This window comes from Puma concolor, chromosome E1 (genome assembly GCF_028749965.1).
Source record: "Puma concolor isolate L17-30 chromosome E1, mPumCon1.1.hap2, whole genome shotgun sequence".
NCBI classification, from domain to species: domain Eukaryota; kingdom Metazoa; phylum Chordata; class Mammalia; order Carnivora; family Felidae; genus Puma; species Puma concolor.
In genome coordinates, this window is record NC_141680.1 from 47,751,619 (window position 1) to 47,766,929 (window position 15,311).

The 15,311-nt window shown below is 40.4% G+C and overlaps 1 protein-coding gene across 6 annotated transcripts in view; it reads left to right on the plus strand.

The window, feature by feature from the left end:
- Positions 1-15,311, plus strand: part of TLK2 (tousled like kinase 2) — a 115,715-nt gene that overhangs the window by 52,557 nt on the left and 47,847 nt on the right. For all 6 annotated transcript variants that reach the window (XM_086687659.1, XM_086687657.1, XM_086687656.1 and 3 more), the window contains 2 exons: positions 12,718-12,813; positions 14,028-14,120. In XM_086687659.1, coding sequence (XP_086543785.1) covers positions 12,718-12,813; positions 14,028-14,120 — 189 coding nt within the window. The remainder of the gene's footprint in view (positions 1-12,717; positions 12,814-14,027; positions 14,121-15,311) is intronic.

Below are 15,311 nucleotides of genomic sequence, written 5' to 3' on the forward strand. Positions count from 1 at the left end.
TCAGAGGAGTGCAGGTGCTATAGCCAGATTGTTCTCATGGAGAGGAGAGATGGCAGAGAAGAGTAAGAAATGAACGTGTCTGAAGAAGGAACAGGGAAATAAATGTGAAAAACAAAGGCTTAAATGGTTTGGTACAGTTCTGGATCTCTTTGCTTCTCTGCAGTTCCAGCCAGGATATAAGCTTAGTAGTCTAAAGAAAGAAGAAAGCAAAAGAGTTAACATTAACTTATTTAAAAAAACGTTTTTAATAAATAAAGACCAGCAGTTTCCTGACAAATAGGCAAAAGCTATTAATTAGCAGGCAGTTTTACGGGGTAGGTGGAGGGAAGACAGATGACTAATAGCATGAAAACTGCCTAACTTCAGCCGTGGAGAGATGCAAAATAAAACAAGGTATAACACTTTTGACCTGTCAGAGTGTTAAGGATTGTTACATTTGATAATTCTCAGTGTAGATTATAGTTTAGATACACATGCAAGTTTTATACTGACTCTAAATGGGTGCAGTCTCTTGGACAAGTTGGTTTGTATCCGAGTGTTAAATTTACATGTCCTGGGACCCAGGAATTCTATTCCCATAAAACTATATGAAGATGTTTATTGCATTGTTTATTATTGCAGAAATCCGGAAGTGGTTCCCCTTCACCGGTGTTTCACAGGAACTTGTATCGAGGGTGTCTGTGACCTCCACACTGCTGCACCCAGTGATCAGTCCTCAGAATGTATCTGTCCAGCATGATTCATTAGCCATAACTGATGACTCCTTTCTCCAAGCACGTCCTCTTGTGCTCCCCTCCGCTTCCACTCTTTTTGTTCTTTCTCATTTCCCAGACCTCTAAACAGTGGAGTGCCCCAGGGCTCAGTCTTCAGACTTTTGTCTACCTTTATTCTCTACATAATCTCATTGAGTTTCTTTGCTTTAGTTATCACCCATACGCAGAGCACTTCCAAGTTTATATCTCCAGCCCAGAGCCCTGCCCCGAATTCCAAATGTGTGTAGTCAGTTGCTTCTAGACTTTTCTTTATGTCTGATAAGCATATCAAACCTAACATGTCCAAAACTGAATTCAATCCAAACCCATTTCTTCAACAGCCTTCCACATCTCAGTAACTGTCCATTCTCTCCTTCTAGTTGTTTAAAAACCATGGAGTCATTCTTGTCTCTTCTATTTTATATCCCAGTTACAAATCCATCAGTAAATCTTACTATTACGGTTATGTTCAGATTCCTACTGCTTCTAACCTCTTCACTACTCGTACTACTACTCCTACTACTACTTGAACTAAACCGTTGTCCCCCACTAAGGTTATGGTAGTAGCCTCCTCACTGGATTCTTTGCTCCTACCTTCTTTGCCTTTTAATCTGTTTTCAACCGATGAGAGTGATTCAGTCATGTTTGCTCAAAGGTACTTAAAATGGCACATAAAGGCTTGCGTGGTCTGTTTCTCACCACTTGGCCATCTCTTACTGCCACCTCCCTTCCTTACTAGGTTCCATCCACACCGGCCACCTTGCCTTCTCAAATACTACCTGGCATGTTCTCACCTTAGGGACTTTACACTTGGTGTTGCCTTTGTCTTAACATTCTTCCCCCAGATAGTAAGTCTGCCATGCTTCTTCAGTTCTCTGCTTGAATTTACCCTATTAGAGAGGCCTACCCTGATCACACTCTATTAAATAGCAACTCCTCCTTGCCCACTCCACACAATGTCTACCTCCTATGCCCTGCTTTGTTTTTCTTCTCGGTCTTATCACCAGCTGACCTGCTATAATTTACTTGTCTGACTCCTCCCCTGCCCCCACTGGCATGGAAACTCCATCAGGTCAAGGACTTTGCTTTGTTCACTTTTCTTTTTTAATGTTTGTTTGTTCTGGAGAGACAGAGCATGAGTGGGGGAGGGGCAGAGAGAATGAGGGACAGAGGATGTGAAGCAGCCTCCACACAGAAAGCAGCAAGCGCAACGTGGGGCTTGAACTCGCGAACCCTGAGATCATGACCTGAGCCAAAGTTGGACACTCAACCAACTGAGCCATCCAGGCTCCCCTGCTTTGTTCCTTTTGATTTTCCAATACCAGAACAGGATCTACTCTAACACACTCTCAGGGCAATTATATGTTGTGTGAATTGATAAAGGCATCCTTCATATAGAGTCTAATGGAATGCTATACAGTTGACAGAAGAAGTGAGAAAGGTATATATGCAGTTGACCCTTGAACAACATTGGGGACTGGGACACCCAACACCCTGCTGGCAGTCAAAAATCATGCAGTATAACTTTTGACCACCCCCCCACCCCCACCCAACTTAACTATTAACAGCCTGTTGTTGACCAGAAATCTTACTGATAACATAAACAGCTGGTCAACACATATTTTGTATGTTATTTATATTGTATACTGTATTCTTGGAATAAAGTAAGCTAGAGAAAAAATGTTATTAAGAGCATCATATGAGGGGTGCCTCCGTGGCTCAGTTGATTGAGCATCTGACTCTTGCTATCAGCTCAGGTCGTGATCTCATGGTCATAGGACCAAGCCTCACATCCATGCTGAGCATGGAGCCTGCTTAGGATTCTCTGTCCCTGTCTCTCTCTGCCCCTCTCTTGCTCATGCTCTCTCTCTCAAAATAAATAAATAAATAAATGTTTTTTAAAAAAGAAAAGAAACTCATAAGAGAAAAAATACAGTACCTCACTGTATTTACTGAAAATCTTCATATAACTGGACCTGTGCAGTTCATACCCCTGTTGTTCCAAGGTCAACTGTATATGCTGACAGAGAAAGATGTCTAGATAGGTGTTGATAAATAAAAATAGCAGGTGGCAGAATATTGTGAGTTCGATCCTTTTTATTTTTATTTATTTTTGAGAGAGAGAAAGCCTGAACGTGAGTGGTGGAGAGGGACAGAGGGAGAGGGAGAGAGATAATCTCCTGGGGAGGGGTTGGGGGGGGGCTAGATCACATGACCCTGGGATCATGACCTGAGCCCAAGTCAAGAATTGGATGCTCAATTGGAGTGAACCATCCAGGCACCCCGAGTTTGATTCTATAAATATCTAAAATTATATTGTTAATGTAATTTTACATGTTTTAACATAGGAAATTCAATTTTTTCTTCTTTTTATTGAAGTATAATTAACATACAGGAAGTTGATTTTTTAAATTGTAAGATAATATAAAAAAATTTTTTTTTAATGTTTATTTTTGAGAAAGAGAGGGAGACAGAATGTGAGCGGGGGAGGGACAGAGACAGAGGGAGACGCAGAATCTGAAGCAGGCTCCAGGCCCTGAGCTGTCAGCACAGAGCGCTATGCGGGGCTTGAACCCATGAACCGTGAGATCATGACCTGAGTTGGTCTGACACTCAACCGACTGAGCCACGCAGGCACCCCATAATACAATTTTCTAAATTGTAAAACTAGTATATGTACATTGCCCACAAAAAATTAAAATGATGGAGAAGAGTCTTTCCTATGCAACCCTCAGAAATGTAACCACTGTCCAGAGTTTGTTTTAGATTTTCTACTGATTTACTGTTTGAACTTCAAATAATGTATCTCTTTTTAAAAAAAAATTTTTTTAATGTTTATTTATTTTTGAGAGAGGGAGAGACAGAGTGCAAGCTGGGGAGGGGCAGAGAGAGAGAGGGAGACACAGAATCCGAAGCAGGCTCCAGGCTCCTAGCTGTCCGCACAGAGCCTGACACGGGGCTCGAACTCATGAACCGTGAGATTATGACTTGAGCCGAAGTCGGACGCTCAACCGACTGAGCCACCCAGCCCCTAAATAATGTATCTCTTAATTAACTATAAACAAGATCTCCCTATTCTCCATTATTTTTTAAATTTCTTTAACGTTTATTTATTTTTGAGAGAGAGAGAACGCACGAGCGAGTGAGGGAGGGGTAGAGAGCCAGGGAGACACAGAATCTGAAGCAGGCTCCAGGCTCTGAGCTGTCTGCACAGAACCCAACGCGGGGCTCTAACTCATGGACTGAGAGATCATGACCTGAGCCGAAGTAGGACACTTAACCAGCTGAGCCACCCAGGCTCCCCTGTCTACTCTCCATTATAAGAGATGAATTTAACATACTCAAACTGTCACCCATCTGCTTTCTCATCTTTCAGTTTTTTAGTTAATGTTACGTTGTAAGTGTGTGCTATTTATTTTTTATTTTATTTTATTTTTATTATTTTATTTTAACCATAATTTAGTATTTTCTGTTTTCCAAATTCTTCTAGGACTTTGAAAACACTTAAGGAACGTTTACGATATTATGACGGTTTCATTATTAGGCATTGCAAAACCAAGTCGTTGTGTTGGATTCACTGAGAAAACCATCCTAGTCATTGATGAGTTTTGATTGAATGAGACAATTCTAGTTGTCAGGGTCTTCTGGATTTTTTTTTTCTTAATGTCAGGTTTATTATTTTCTTGAAAGCTGCATCTTTTAACATTACACAGGATATTCTTAAAAGCTTGGATTTTTAAAAATGTACTTTCATATTGTTTTATGCTGAAGTATTTTAAAGTACATTTCAGAAATTCTGAACGCCTATCTCTGAATAACTTAACAGGTATTTTCTAAGAAATAATGTAACTTTTTTTAATGTTTATTTTTGAGAGCGCACGTGTGTGTGTGCACACAAAGGGGGGAGGGGTAGAGAGAGAGGGAGACAAAGAATCTGAAGCAGGCTCCAGGCTCTGAGCCGTCAGCACAGAGCCCAATGCGGGGCTTGAACTCATGAACCACGAGACCATGACCTGAGCCGAAGTCAGACACTTAGCCAACTGAGACACCCAGGCGCCCCTAACTTTCTCTTCTTTGGTTATCCTTATGGTCTCATGGATTTTTGTGGATGTGTATCTGTAAATCTAATCATTCCTCCTGGTGCTCAGCTGCTCACAGCCTTTTTTATCCTTTCATCATTTAATGAGCATTTTGGTTGTTTCCACTTTTTGGTTATTATGAATGATACTGCTGTGAACATTCATGTCCAAGTTTGTATAGGCGTATGTTGTCATTTTAGGTATGTGCTAAAGAGTGGAATCGTTGGGTCTTATGGTAACTATTTCTTCAGAATTGCCAAACTGCTTTCCAAAGCAGATGTACCATTTTACAAACCCAGCAGTAATACATGAGGGTGCTCCACACATCCTTGTCAACACTTGTCATTATCTGTTGTTTTGATTATAGCCATTCTAGTGGACGTGAAGTAATATGTCATTGTGGTTTTGATTTGCGTTTCCTGAATACTAATGATACTGAGCACTTTTAAAATTTTCTTATGACCATTTGTATATGTTCTTTGAAGAAATGTCATATAAATCCTTTGTCCATTTGTAAATTGAGCTATTTATGTTGTTGTTGAGTTGAAAGGGACCCATGTCCACTATATGATTTGCATGTATTTTCTCTTGTGGGTTGTTGTTTTACTTTCTTGAAAGTGTTTGAAGCACAAAAGGTTTTAATTTAGAAAAAGTCCAGTTTATCTTTTTTCTTTCGTTGCTTATGCTTTTAGTGTTTTAGCTAAGAATCCTTAACCTGACATAAGGTCATGAAACTCTACTTCTGTATTTTCTTCTCAGTGTCCTTTTAGCTCTTATATTTAGGTCCGTGATCCATTTTGTGTTATTCTTTGTGTGTGGTGTCAGGAAGGGGGGGGGGGCCAACTTTATTCTTTTGCATATGGATATCCAGTCGGTCCCCCCTGCCCTCCCCTCCCCCCCCCCCCCCCCCCCCCCGCACCATTTGTGTGGAAAGACTACTGTTTCTCCGTTGAATTGTCTTGGCACCTTGTCAAAAATCAGTTGACCATAGATGTAAAGCGTTTATTTCTGGACTCAGATTCTACTCCATTGATCTATATGCCTATGCTTATGTCAGTACTACAGTCTTAGTGACCATAGCTTTGTAGTAATTAAGTTTTGAAACCAGGCAGTGTGATTCCTTCAACTTTGTTCTTTTTCAGGATTGTTTTGGCTGTGGGATCCCATGCATTTCCATAAGAATTTTAGAATCAGCTTTTCAGTTTCTGCAAACGAACCACCTGGGATTTATGGCAGTCGTGCTGAATCTTTTGATCAATTTGTGGAGTATTGCCTTCTTAAAAATACTAAGTCTTGGGGCGCCTGGGTGGCGCAGTCGGTTAAGCGTCCAACTTCAGCCAGGTCACAATCTCGCGGTCCGTGAGTTCGAGCCCCGCGTCAGGCTCTGGGCTGATGGCTCGGAGCCTGGAGCCTGTTTCCGATTCTGTGTCTCCCTCTCTCTCTGCCCCTCCCCCGTTCATGCTCTGTCTCTCTCTGTCCCAAAAATAAAAATAAAAATGTTGAAAAAAAAATTAAAAAAAAAAAAAAGAAATCTGATGAATAATATATATTCACTATCTGTTCATTAAATCTATGTATCAAAACCTTTCTATAAAAAAAAATACTAAGTCTTTATTCCATTAACATGAGATAACTTTCCATTTATATAGGTCTCTTTATTTTCTTTCAATGTTGGCAGTTTTAACTTAAAGTGGTTCAAGTGGACATCCTGTCTTATTCCTGATCTTATGGGGGAAAGCATGTGATCTTTGACAGTATTAGGCTAGCTATATGTTTTTCAGAGATGCCTTTTTGGGGTTGAAAAAGTGACCTTCTGGGGCACCTGGGTGGCTCAGTCAGTTTAGTGTTCAACTTAGGCTCAGGTCGTGATCTCGTGGTTCATGGGTTCAAGCCCTACATCAGCCTCTGCGCTGGCAGTGCAGAGCCTGCTTGGGATTCTGTCTACCTTTCTCTTTCTGCCCCTTTCCCAGTTGCTCTTTCTCTCTCAAAAGAAATAAATAAAAACTTAAAAAAGAAAAAGAAAAAGTATCCTTCTGTTTCTGAGTCTGTTAAATGTCTGTATCATGAAAGTGCTGGATGCTTTTTCTAGATCTATTGAGATGTATATGGTATCTTTTTGTTCTTGAAGTCTGTCTACTGTGTTTTTCTCCATTAATACTACTTGTCATATAGTAGGCTTTTTCACTCTTAAAATGTGCCTTTTTAGGGGCGCCTGGGTGGCGCAGTCGGTTAAGCGTCCGACTTCAGCCAGGTCACGATCTCGCGGTCCGTGAGTTCGAGCCCCGCATCAGGCTCTGGGCTGATGGCTCAGAGCCTGGAGCCTGTTTCCGATTCTATGTCTCCCTCTCTCTCTGCCCCTCCCCCGTTCATGCTCTGTCTCTCTCTGTCGCAAAAATAAATAAACGTTGAAAAAAAAAAAAAAAAAAAATTAAAAAAAAAAAAATGTGCCTTTTTATCTCAGAGAAGTTTTTATTTTACTCTTCCTTGATTATTTCTTTCTCTTTATTTTTTTCTTCAGGAGAGCCTATTAGATTGTTTTGGAGCCTCTGTGTTGTTCACGTTTCTGAACTTTTCTTTCCTTTATTTGACTTTTTTTTTTATCTTCTGGGAGATTTTCTTTTTCTTTTTTTTTTTTTTTAATGTTTATTTTTATTTTGAGAAAGAGAAAGAGTGAGTAGGGGAAGGGCAGAGAGAGAGAGGGAGGGAGGGAGGGGGAGAGAGAGAGAATGAGAACCCCAAGCAGGCTCCACACTGTTAGGGCAGGGCTCAATCCCACGAACTGAGATCTTGACCTAAGCCAAAATCAAGAATCAGGTACTCAACTGTGCCATCCAGCCACCGCCCCCCTCCCCCCCTTTTTATTTTTTTTATTTTTTATTTTTCAACGTTTATTTATTTTTGGGACAGAGAGAGACAGAGCATGAACGGGCGAGGGGCAGAGAGAGAGGGAGACACAGAATCGGAAACAGGCTCCAGGCTCTGAGCCATCAGCCCAGAGCCCGACACGGGGCTCGAACTCACGGACCGTGAGATCGTGACCTGGTTGAAGTCGGACGCTTAACCGACTGCGCCACCCAGGCGCCCCCCTCCCCCCCTTTTTAAAGTAGGCTTTACACCCAACGTGGAGCCCAACATAGGGTTTGAATTCACAACCCTGAGATCAAGACCTGAGTTGAGATCAAGAGTCCGACTTTTAACCAACTGAGCCACCCAGGTGCCTCACTTCTGAGAGATTTTCTTGGCATTGTCTTCCAGATAACTGATTCTGTACTCAACTATGTTCATTTTGTTATTTAGCTAATCTATTCAGTTTTCAAATTTTTGATAATTTTAAGTTTGTTTTCATGTTGTTTGCTTTTTCATTTTTATAGATGTATCCTTTGGGGACATAATTTATTTTTGAAGTTGTTTTTATGGAGTTATCTGTTTTCTCTTGGATCTTTGTCTTTTCACATTGGATCTTCCTTTTGTGCTGTTGGCTTTCTTGAAAATGTGTCTTTAGCTTTAGTTGGATGAAGTAGTAAGGTGGTTAATATTGGTTATTGGCGTGGATTTTCCTTTGCAAGTGGCATAGTTCTGCTTCCCAGATGGTGGGAGGGCTGACTGTGTGAATGTTTGGTAAGCTCTGGGCAGGAACGCCAGCTCCTCTACCAGTGTCTAAATAAGGAGGGCTTTGTTTTGATGGGTGAGCTGTTTTACTCTTTGCAGTACCTTCCATTTCTTTCCCCATTATATCAGTTGTGGAGGGCAGGGGTACTGTACTTTCTTTGCTTTTTCCCTCAAGCCACAATATTCATACCAGGAGCCCTCCCCTGGACCCACTTATTTTTCATTTTTAAATCTTTACTTTTTTTTTTTTTTAAGCCGTATTTAAGAGATCTGTTCTTGTGCTTTGTCCTGGGGTCAGAATGGTAGTCTCCAGGCCCTACAGTATGCAAGGGGAGGGATCCAGGGGGTCGTTACTGGACCTTGCCGGTTTTAAATGCATGGTAATTGTCACATGGTTTACTCCTGGTTTTTGTGAATGTAAATCTCAAGTGGAGCTTTTCAGGAGCTCCCTTGAAAAGACCCAGTCTAAGGGCACCTGGGTGGCTCAGTTGGTTAAGCTGACAGCTCAGAGCCTGGAGACTGCTTCGGATTCCGTGTCTCCATCTCTCTCTCTGCCCCTCCCCTGCTCACACTCTTCTCTCTCTCAAAAATAAATAAACATGGGGCGCCTGGGTGGCGCAGTCGGTTAAGCATCCGACTTCAGCCAGGTCACGATCTCGCGGTCCGTGAGTTCGAGCCCCGCGTCAGGCTCTGGGCGGATGGCTCGGAGCCTGGAGCCTGTTTCCGATTCTGTGTCTCCCTCTCTCTCTGCCCCTCCCCCGTTCATGCTCTGTCTCTCTCTGTCCCAAAAATAAATAAAAAACGTTGAAAAAAAAATTAAAAAAAAAATAAATAAATAAATAAACATTAAAAAAATTTTTCTTTAATTAGAAAAGACCCAGTCTGTTTCACTGGTGATGTTTCAAGCTATGAATGTATTTCACTTTCTCTACCTGAACCCAACTGTTTTTGAATGGTTCTTAAAATTTAATGTTTTAAAGCATTTCTGATCCTTGACTCTCTCTTGTTTCTTAGTGCTCTTGTGATTTCATTTTAAAAGTGTTTCTGCATATCAGTAGGACTTTGGAAGATCCATCTTGTCATCATGAATTAGAAGCCAGTATTACTTTTATAATAGGAACAAAGAATATGGACAACTGGGGAGGTGTTTTGCAAGGTTGGGGTTGGACTAAATTAACAACTACTGTGGCCGGCTTAGAAGAGCCAGCGACTTCTGTTCTCATTTGGGAGACTAAGCTCTCTTTGCTTTCCAGTTTTGCATTTCTAGAGTTTAACCAGGACCAGGCACAGAGATCCACAGTTAATATTGAATGAATGATCAGAATGAGGGCATTTTTTTTCTACCATGGACTCATTTGTCACAATAATAGGTCCTTCTATTTCTGTAGTTCTTTTGCCTTTGGAAAGTATTGTTTCCCTTTTTATGAGGATTTGCTACTTCCTAACCTATGTCCCACTTGCTCAGCTAACTTTTTGCATTTTTACTTCTTATCATTGAACTATTTTACATATATCTTTACAGAGAGCTTTAATTTGGCACATCCCACTGAGTTACATTCTAGCACCCTGTTTGCTGAAAGAAAACTCAGAATCACAAATGAGCACATATAAAAAGGCATTTTAGCAAAGCTTGTATGCCAAAACCTGAAAGTTATAGAAGAGGCTTTTAGTCAGTCATGTGATTCTTACTGGCTCTTATATGGTTTGAAAGTCATATTTGTTTAGAAACACACTTCAAAAGGAGAGGATTGTAAGAGAAATCTAATGATAACTGAAGGAGATAATGCTCATATAGTTCAGTATAATACTTGAGGTTCATATCAATGACCCTTGTTAATTAGCAAGTAAAAAAAAAAAAAAGATTTGCTGCATCGTAGAGAGTAAAGAACATTTTCCGTTATTTGGACTTCCCTGAATGTGGCTCTGATCCCACCTCTGTCATTTCGGACTTTGCACGGTGTTCAGCCTTTTTGAGACTGGTTTCTCATTTTTGACCTCTTTGATCCCCACATCAGTCTTCTCTCTTCCCCTTGTGTTTATGTACACATTCTCTCCTGGGAATGACCTGACCGTCTCCTCCTTGACTGCTTATTTCCTTCACATCTTCACTCTGATGCTGCTTTCCTGAGGCAGTCATCCCTGACTCTAGATTAGATTATGTGCCCTGTTGGATACTCTTCTTCCCCCCCCCCCCGTTGAATACTCTTTACAGCACTTATCCCAGTTGGAATTTTGTGTTTACTGTATGATTGTTTATTTAGCAGTTTCTTTCAACAAATATTTATTGAGTGCTTAATAAATCTTCACTGGGATTCTAAGCTCTGTTAAGGCAGAATAATGACTGGGTCTGTGGGTTTTATTTCTGTTTGACTTGGTCATTGTGTTCCTAACATCTAACACAGTGGTTACACATAGGGAGTGAGTAGTTGTTGAATGAAGAAATCCACGTGCAGCATATAATACTGCCTGCCTTACTTTATAAGGCTGTCGTGAGCCTTCAAGATAATTATGTGTATGAAGTGCTTATTAGCTTGCTTGTGGCCTGGTGAGACAGTAACTCTGTTACTGAGAGGGAGTCAGTCTGCTGTGGCCATTGAGAATGGTTATTGTAGATGAAAGTACTCCTTTTTTTTTTTTTTAATTTTTTTTTTCAACGTTTATTTATTTTTGGGACAGAGAGAGACAGAGCATGAACGGGGGAGGGGCAGAGAGAGAGGGAGACACAGAATCGGAAACAGGCTCCAGGCTCCGAGCCATCAGCCCAGAGCCTGACGCTGGGCTCGAACGCATGGACCGCGAGATTGTGACCTGGCTGAAGTCGGACGCCTAACCGACTGCGCCACCCAGGCGCTCCTGAAAGTACTCCTTAATTCATGGTCTCTCACTTACTAGCTCTGTGACCGTGCATAGGTGCTTAGAATCTCTGATTTGCATTTCCTTTATCTATCTATAAATGGAAGTAAAATAATAATGACTATCTTACAGGGTTTTGTAAAGATTGCATGTGATCATGACATTGAAGCAGTTAGCTGACAGTAATTCTCAGTAGGTGGTGGTTATAGTATTGTTTATATGTTAATGGATGAGAAAACTAGTTTAAGGAATGTATAGAAAGTATCAAAATTCACATCTGTGGAAACACTACATCTTCTCTGATAAGATGGTAGCAGTAGATCTCAGATAAGATTATGGGATTAGCCCATAATCCTCAGAATATCCAATATTTTCTAATTATGTCTGTGAAGGGTTGTATTATGTTAGGTTCAATCTTGTTTTTTAAAAGGACTTTTGGGAGGATAAGGATTGTATACTCCTGAATAGATGAATTACATTAAGACCTAAACCCTATAAATTTTAAATGCCTTAGAATGCCCAGTGTGACTATGTGACTATGTATTAAAGTCACATCAGCAAGCGACATTATTGGAAATCAGCCTGGATTTTTGGACTGCTGAGTGTTCATGGGTAAGGTTTATGGATTTAGGAGACTATTCTGAATAGTAGTTCACAGTTCTTTCTGCCTAGAGTCATAAGCATCCCCTGTGTGGTGGATGCTTTGCCAGCCTTTTCCAACAGAAGCATATTGCCATGACGTACAAGTAAAAAGGATATATTATTACAGGAATAGCTTTCAGTGTTCTGTGATTTACAGATTTAAAAATTCATTTGGGCACATTTGAGTACTTCACACTATTTACAGGGACATGAGCCAAGCCACCATGTTATAGCCCTTGCTTCTCATTTTTATTTATTTATTTATTTATTTATTTATTTATTTATTTATTTATTTATTTATTTTGAGGGAGAGAGCAGGGGAGGGGTAGAGAGAGAGGGAGAGAGAGAAAATCCCAAGCAGGCTCCACACTGTCAGTGCAGAGTCTGACACAGGGCTCGAACTCATGAACCATGAGATCATGACCTGAGCCGAAACCAAGAGTTGGACGCTTCATCAACTGAGCCACCCAAGTGCCCCCCCCAACCTGCTTCTCATTTAAATTGTTTTACTTTCATCTTGGGCTACATGACCCTGACTTCTGACTTTCATCAGAAGGAGTGTGTTTTATATAATTGTTTGCATGCCTACAAACGTTTGTGGGGAGGGTGCGGGGGGACCTGGCTGGCTGAATCAGTGGAGCATGCAACTCTTGATCTCGGGTTGTGAATTCGAGTCCCACTTTGGGAGTTGAGATTACTAAAAAAACAAAAACAAAACTAAAAATGTGTGTGGAGAAAGATGCAAAACTTTCTAGTGATTAGTTGATATACCTTTTTTACAGGCTCAGCAAAACAGTCCCTCTTCTACGGGATCTGGCAACACAGAGCATTCCAGCAGCTCCCAGAAACAGATCTCCATCCAGCACAGACAGACCCAGGTAGGTTGGTGATCAATATACAGAGGAAAAGATGTGCTTAGGGATAAATGCTAACCACATATGATATCTTGGAGTCCTCTCTGTCTTTCCTTTATTTCTCCAACATTACCTCATTATTTGTGTGTATTATACTCAGAACTTGCATTTTAAAGTCTTTTGGAAGGTGCTTTAACTTTTTGAGGTGTCTCTTTACCATTCTGGTGTGTTGCAGTAGAAATGCCTACACTGTAGCATGGTGCTGGGGGGAAAGAGCACTTGTTTTGGAGAGCTAGGCTGGGGTTCAGATCCTCACTCTGCAACTTAACACTGTTATCTTTTTGGGCCTCAGTTTTTTTTTTAATAGAAATCATCTGTAAAATACGGTTGATTCTAGTTATCTCAGACAGTGTATACAAAATGCGTATTAGGACAGTGCTTACAGTACACCTCAGTGATTTTTCATTCCCTACTCTATGAAAGTAGTTGATTTATTCCTGTTTATTTGGCAAGAATAAAGCTAAAATTCTTAAACATGTGGCACACCAACACAATTTCCTCCGTAAAGAGTTTTTTAGAAACTTCTTAATTCAGGGAATGTTGGGAATATTCAAAGTTAGTATGTGAAAAGGATAGCGGATGCATCCTCCACTCTGTAGTTTTGATATAGCCAAATCGTATACTGCATTGTCTTTGAAGCCTCTTGGCATTGTGTCGCCTTTAAGACAAGATGCTTGGCAATCTAGGAGAATTTCTTAAATCTCAAGAGCTTTAGGAATAGATTTTTATTTTATCTGAATTACCAGCTTTTGGCCAGTTGGACGGACTTTAGATTCAGGTAAACTTCATTCTCTCCCCTTCTGATGTTCTTTATTTCCACTAGGTGGCATGTGTGTTCTTTAGACATTTGGGCCCTGTCTCCTCTGAAGTCCTTTTCTATTCAAAGTTAGTTTCATTTCTAGAGTAGTATGTTTCTGCGTTATTCAATGCACAACAGTTTGAGGATTCATATATTTGATACCAGAGGTAACGTGTATTTGAAGTGCATGTGTAATAAAATACAAGACCTAAAGAATGGGCTAAGGAAAGCATATTTAATTTCTTTAGCTATGTGATTGCAGACTATTTGTGTTAGCAGGTGTTTTGGTTTTTTTTTTCCCCCCAGAAAGGTAATGAGAAAAGTATGATAACATGTAATATTTTGAGACTAATCCTAAATTTGTTTTCTCTTTGTATAGTCTGACCTCACCATAGAAAAAATATCTGCACTAGAAAACAGTAAGAATTCTGACTTAGAAAAGAAGGAGGGAAGAATAGATGATTTGTTAAGAGTAAGTATTAAAATATGGTAAGAGATTTTATAAGAAGCACTGATTGATGTTATATATATTTGGATTATGTACATAGATCTACAATAATGTAGAGATCATTATTATTTCTAAATAACAAAGTTAAATACTAAACATTTGGATATTTTCCTTTAATCTGAGGTAATCTGAGTAGGAACGAGGATCAAACCTATGTTCTAAGCACTGTCTTTAAATTGGATATCTTATGCTGTAGAATTTTAATATTTAAATTTTTTTTTTTTTTTTAATTTTTTTTTTCAACGTTTATTTATTATTTTTGGGATAGAGAGAGACAGAGCATGAACGGGGGAGGGGCAGAGAGAGAGGGAGACACAGAATCGGAAACAGGCTCCAGGCTCTGAGCCATCAGCCCAGAGCCTGACGCGGGGCTCGAACTCACGGACCGCGAGATCGTGACCTGGCTGAAGTCGGACGCTTAACCGACTGCGCCACCCAGGCGCCCCTAAATTTTTTTTAATGTATGTTTATTTTTGAGACAGAGAGAGAGCATGAACGAGGGAGGGTCAGAGAGAGAGGGAGACACAGAATCTGAAGCAGGCTCCAGGCTCTGAGCTGTCAGCACAGAGCCCGACACGGGGCTCGAACTCATGGACTGTGAGATCATGACCTGAGCCGAAGTCGGCCGCTTAACTGACTGAGCCACCCAGGCGCCCCGAATTTTAATATTTAAGTATATACTAGAGAGATAGGTGGAGTATTCTGTTTCATCTAGAACTGTGGGAAATGATATAAAATACTGTTTTCCTGTTCCAGAGAAGTTTTTTAAATATTCTTGAACTTTTTAAAATATTTTATTATTTTAGAGAGAGAGAGAGTGGGGGAAGGAGCAGAGTGAGAAGAGAGAGAGGAAGAGGTAGAGTGAGAGAGAGAATCTTAGGCTCCACGCTCAGTGAGGACCCTGATGCAGGGCTCGACCCCACAACCCTGGGACCAGGACCTGAGCCGAAATCAAGAGTCAGACAGTCAGCCAACTGAGCCACCCAGGCACCCCAATATTCTTCAGTTTTTAAAACTATCTCACAAGTACTTTTCAGCCCTGGTTTTACATTTTGTGTCTTTTATAAGTATTTGTCTAAAGTTTTTTGTGCTTATAAGACAAACTTCAAAAATAATCTGGAATTGAAAAGATACTTCTAGAAAATATACCATGAT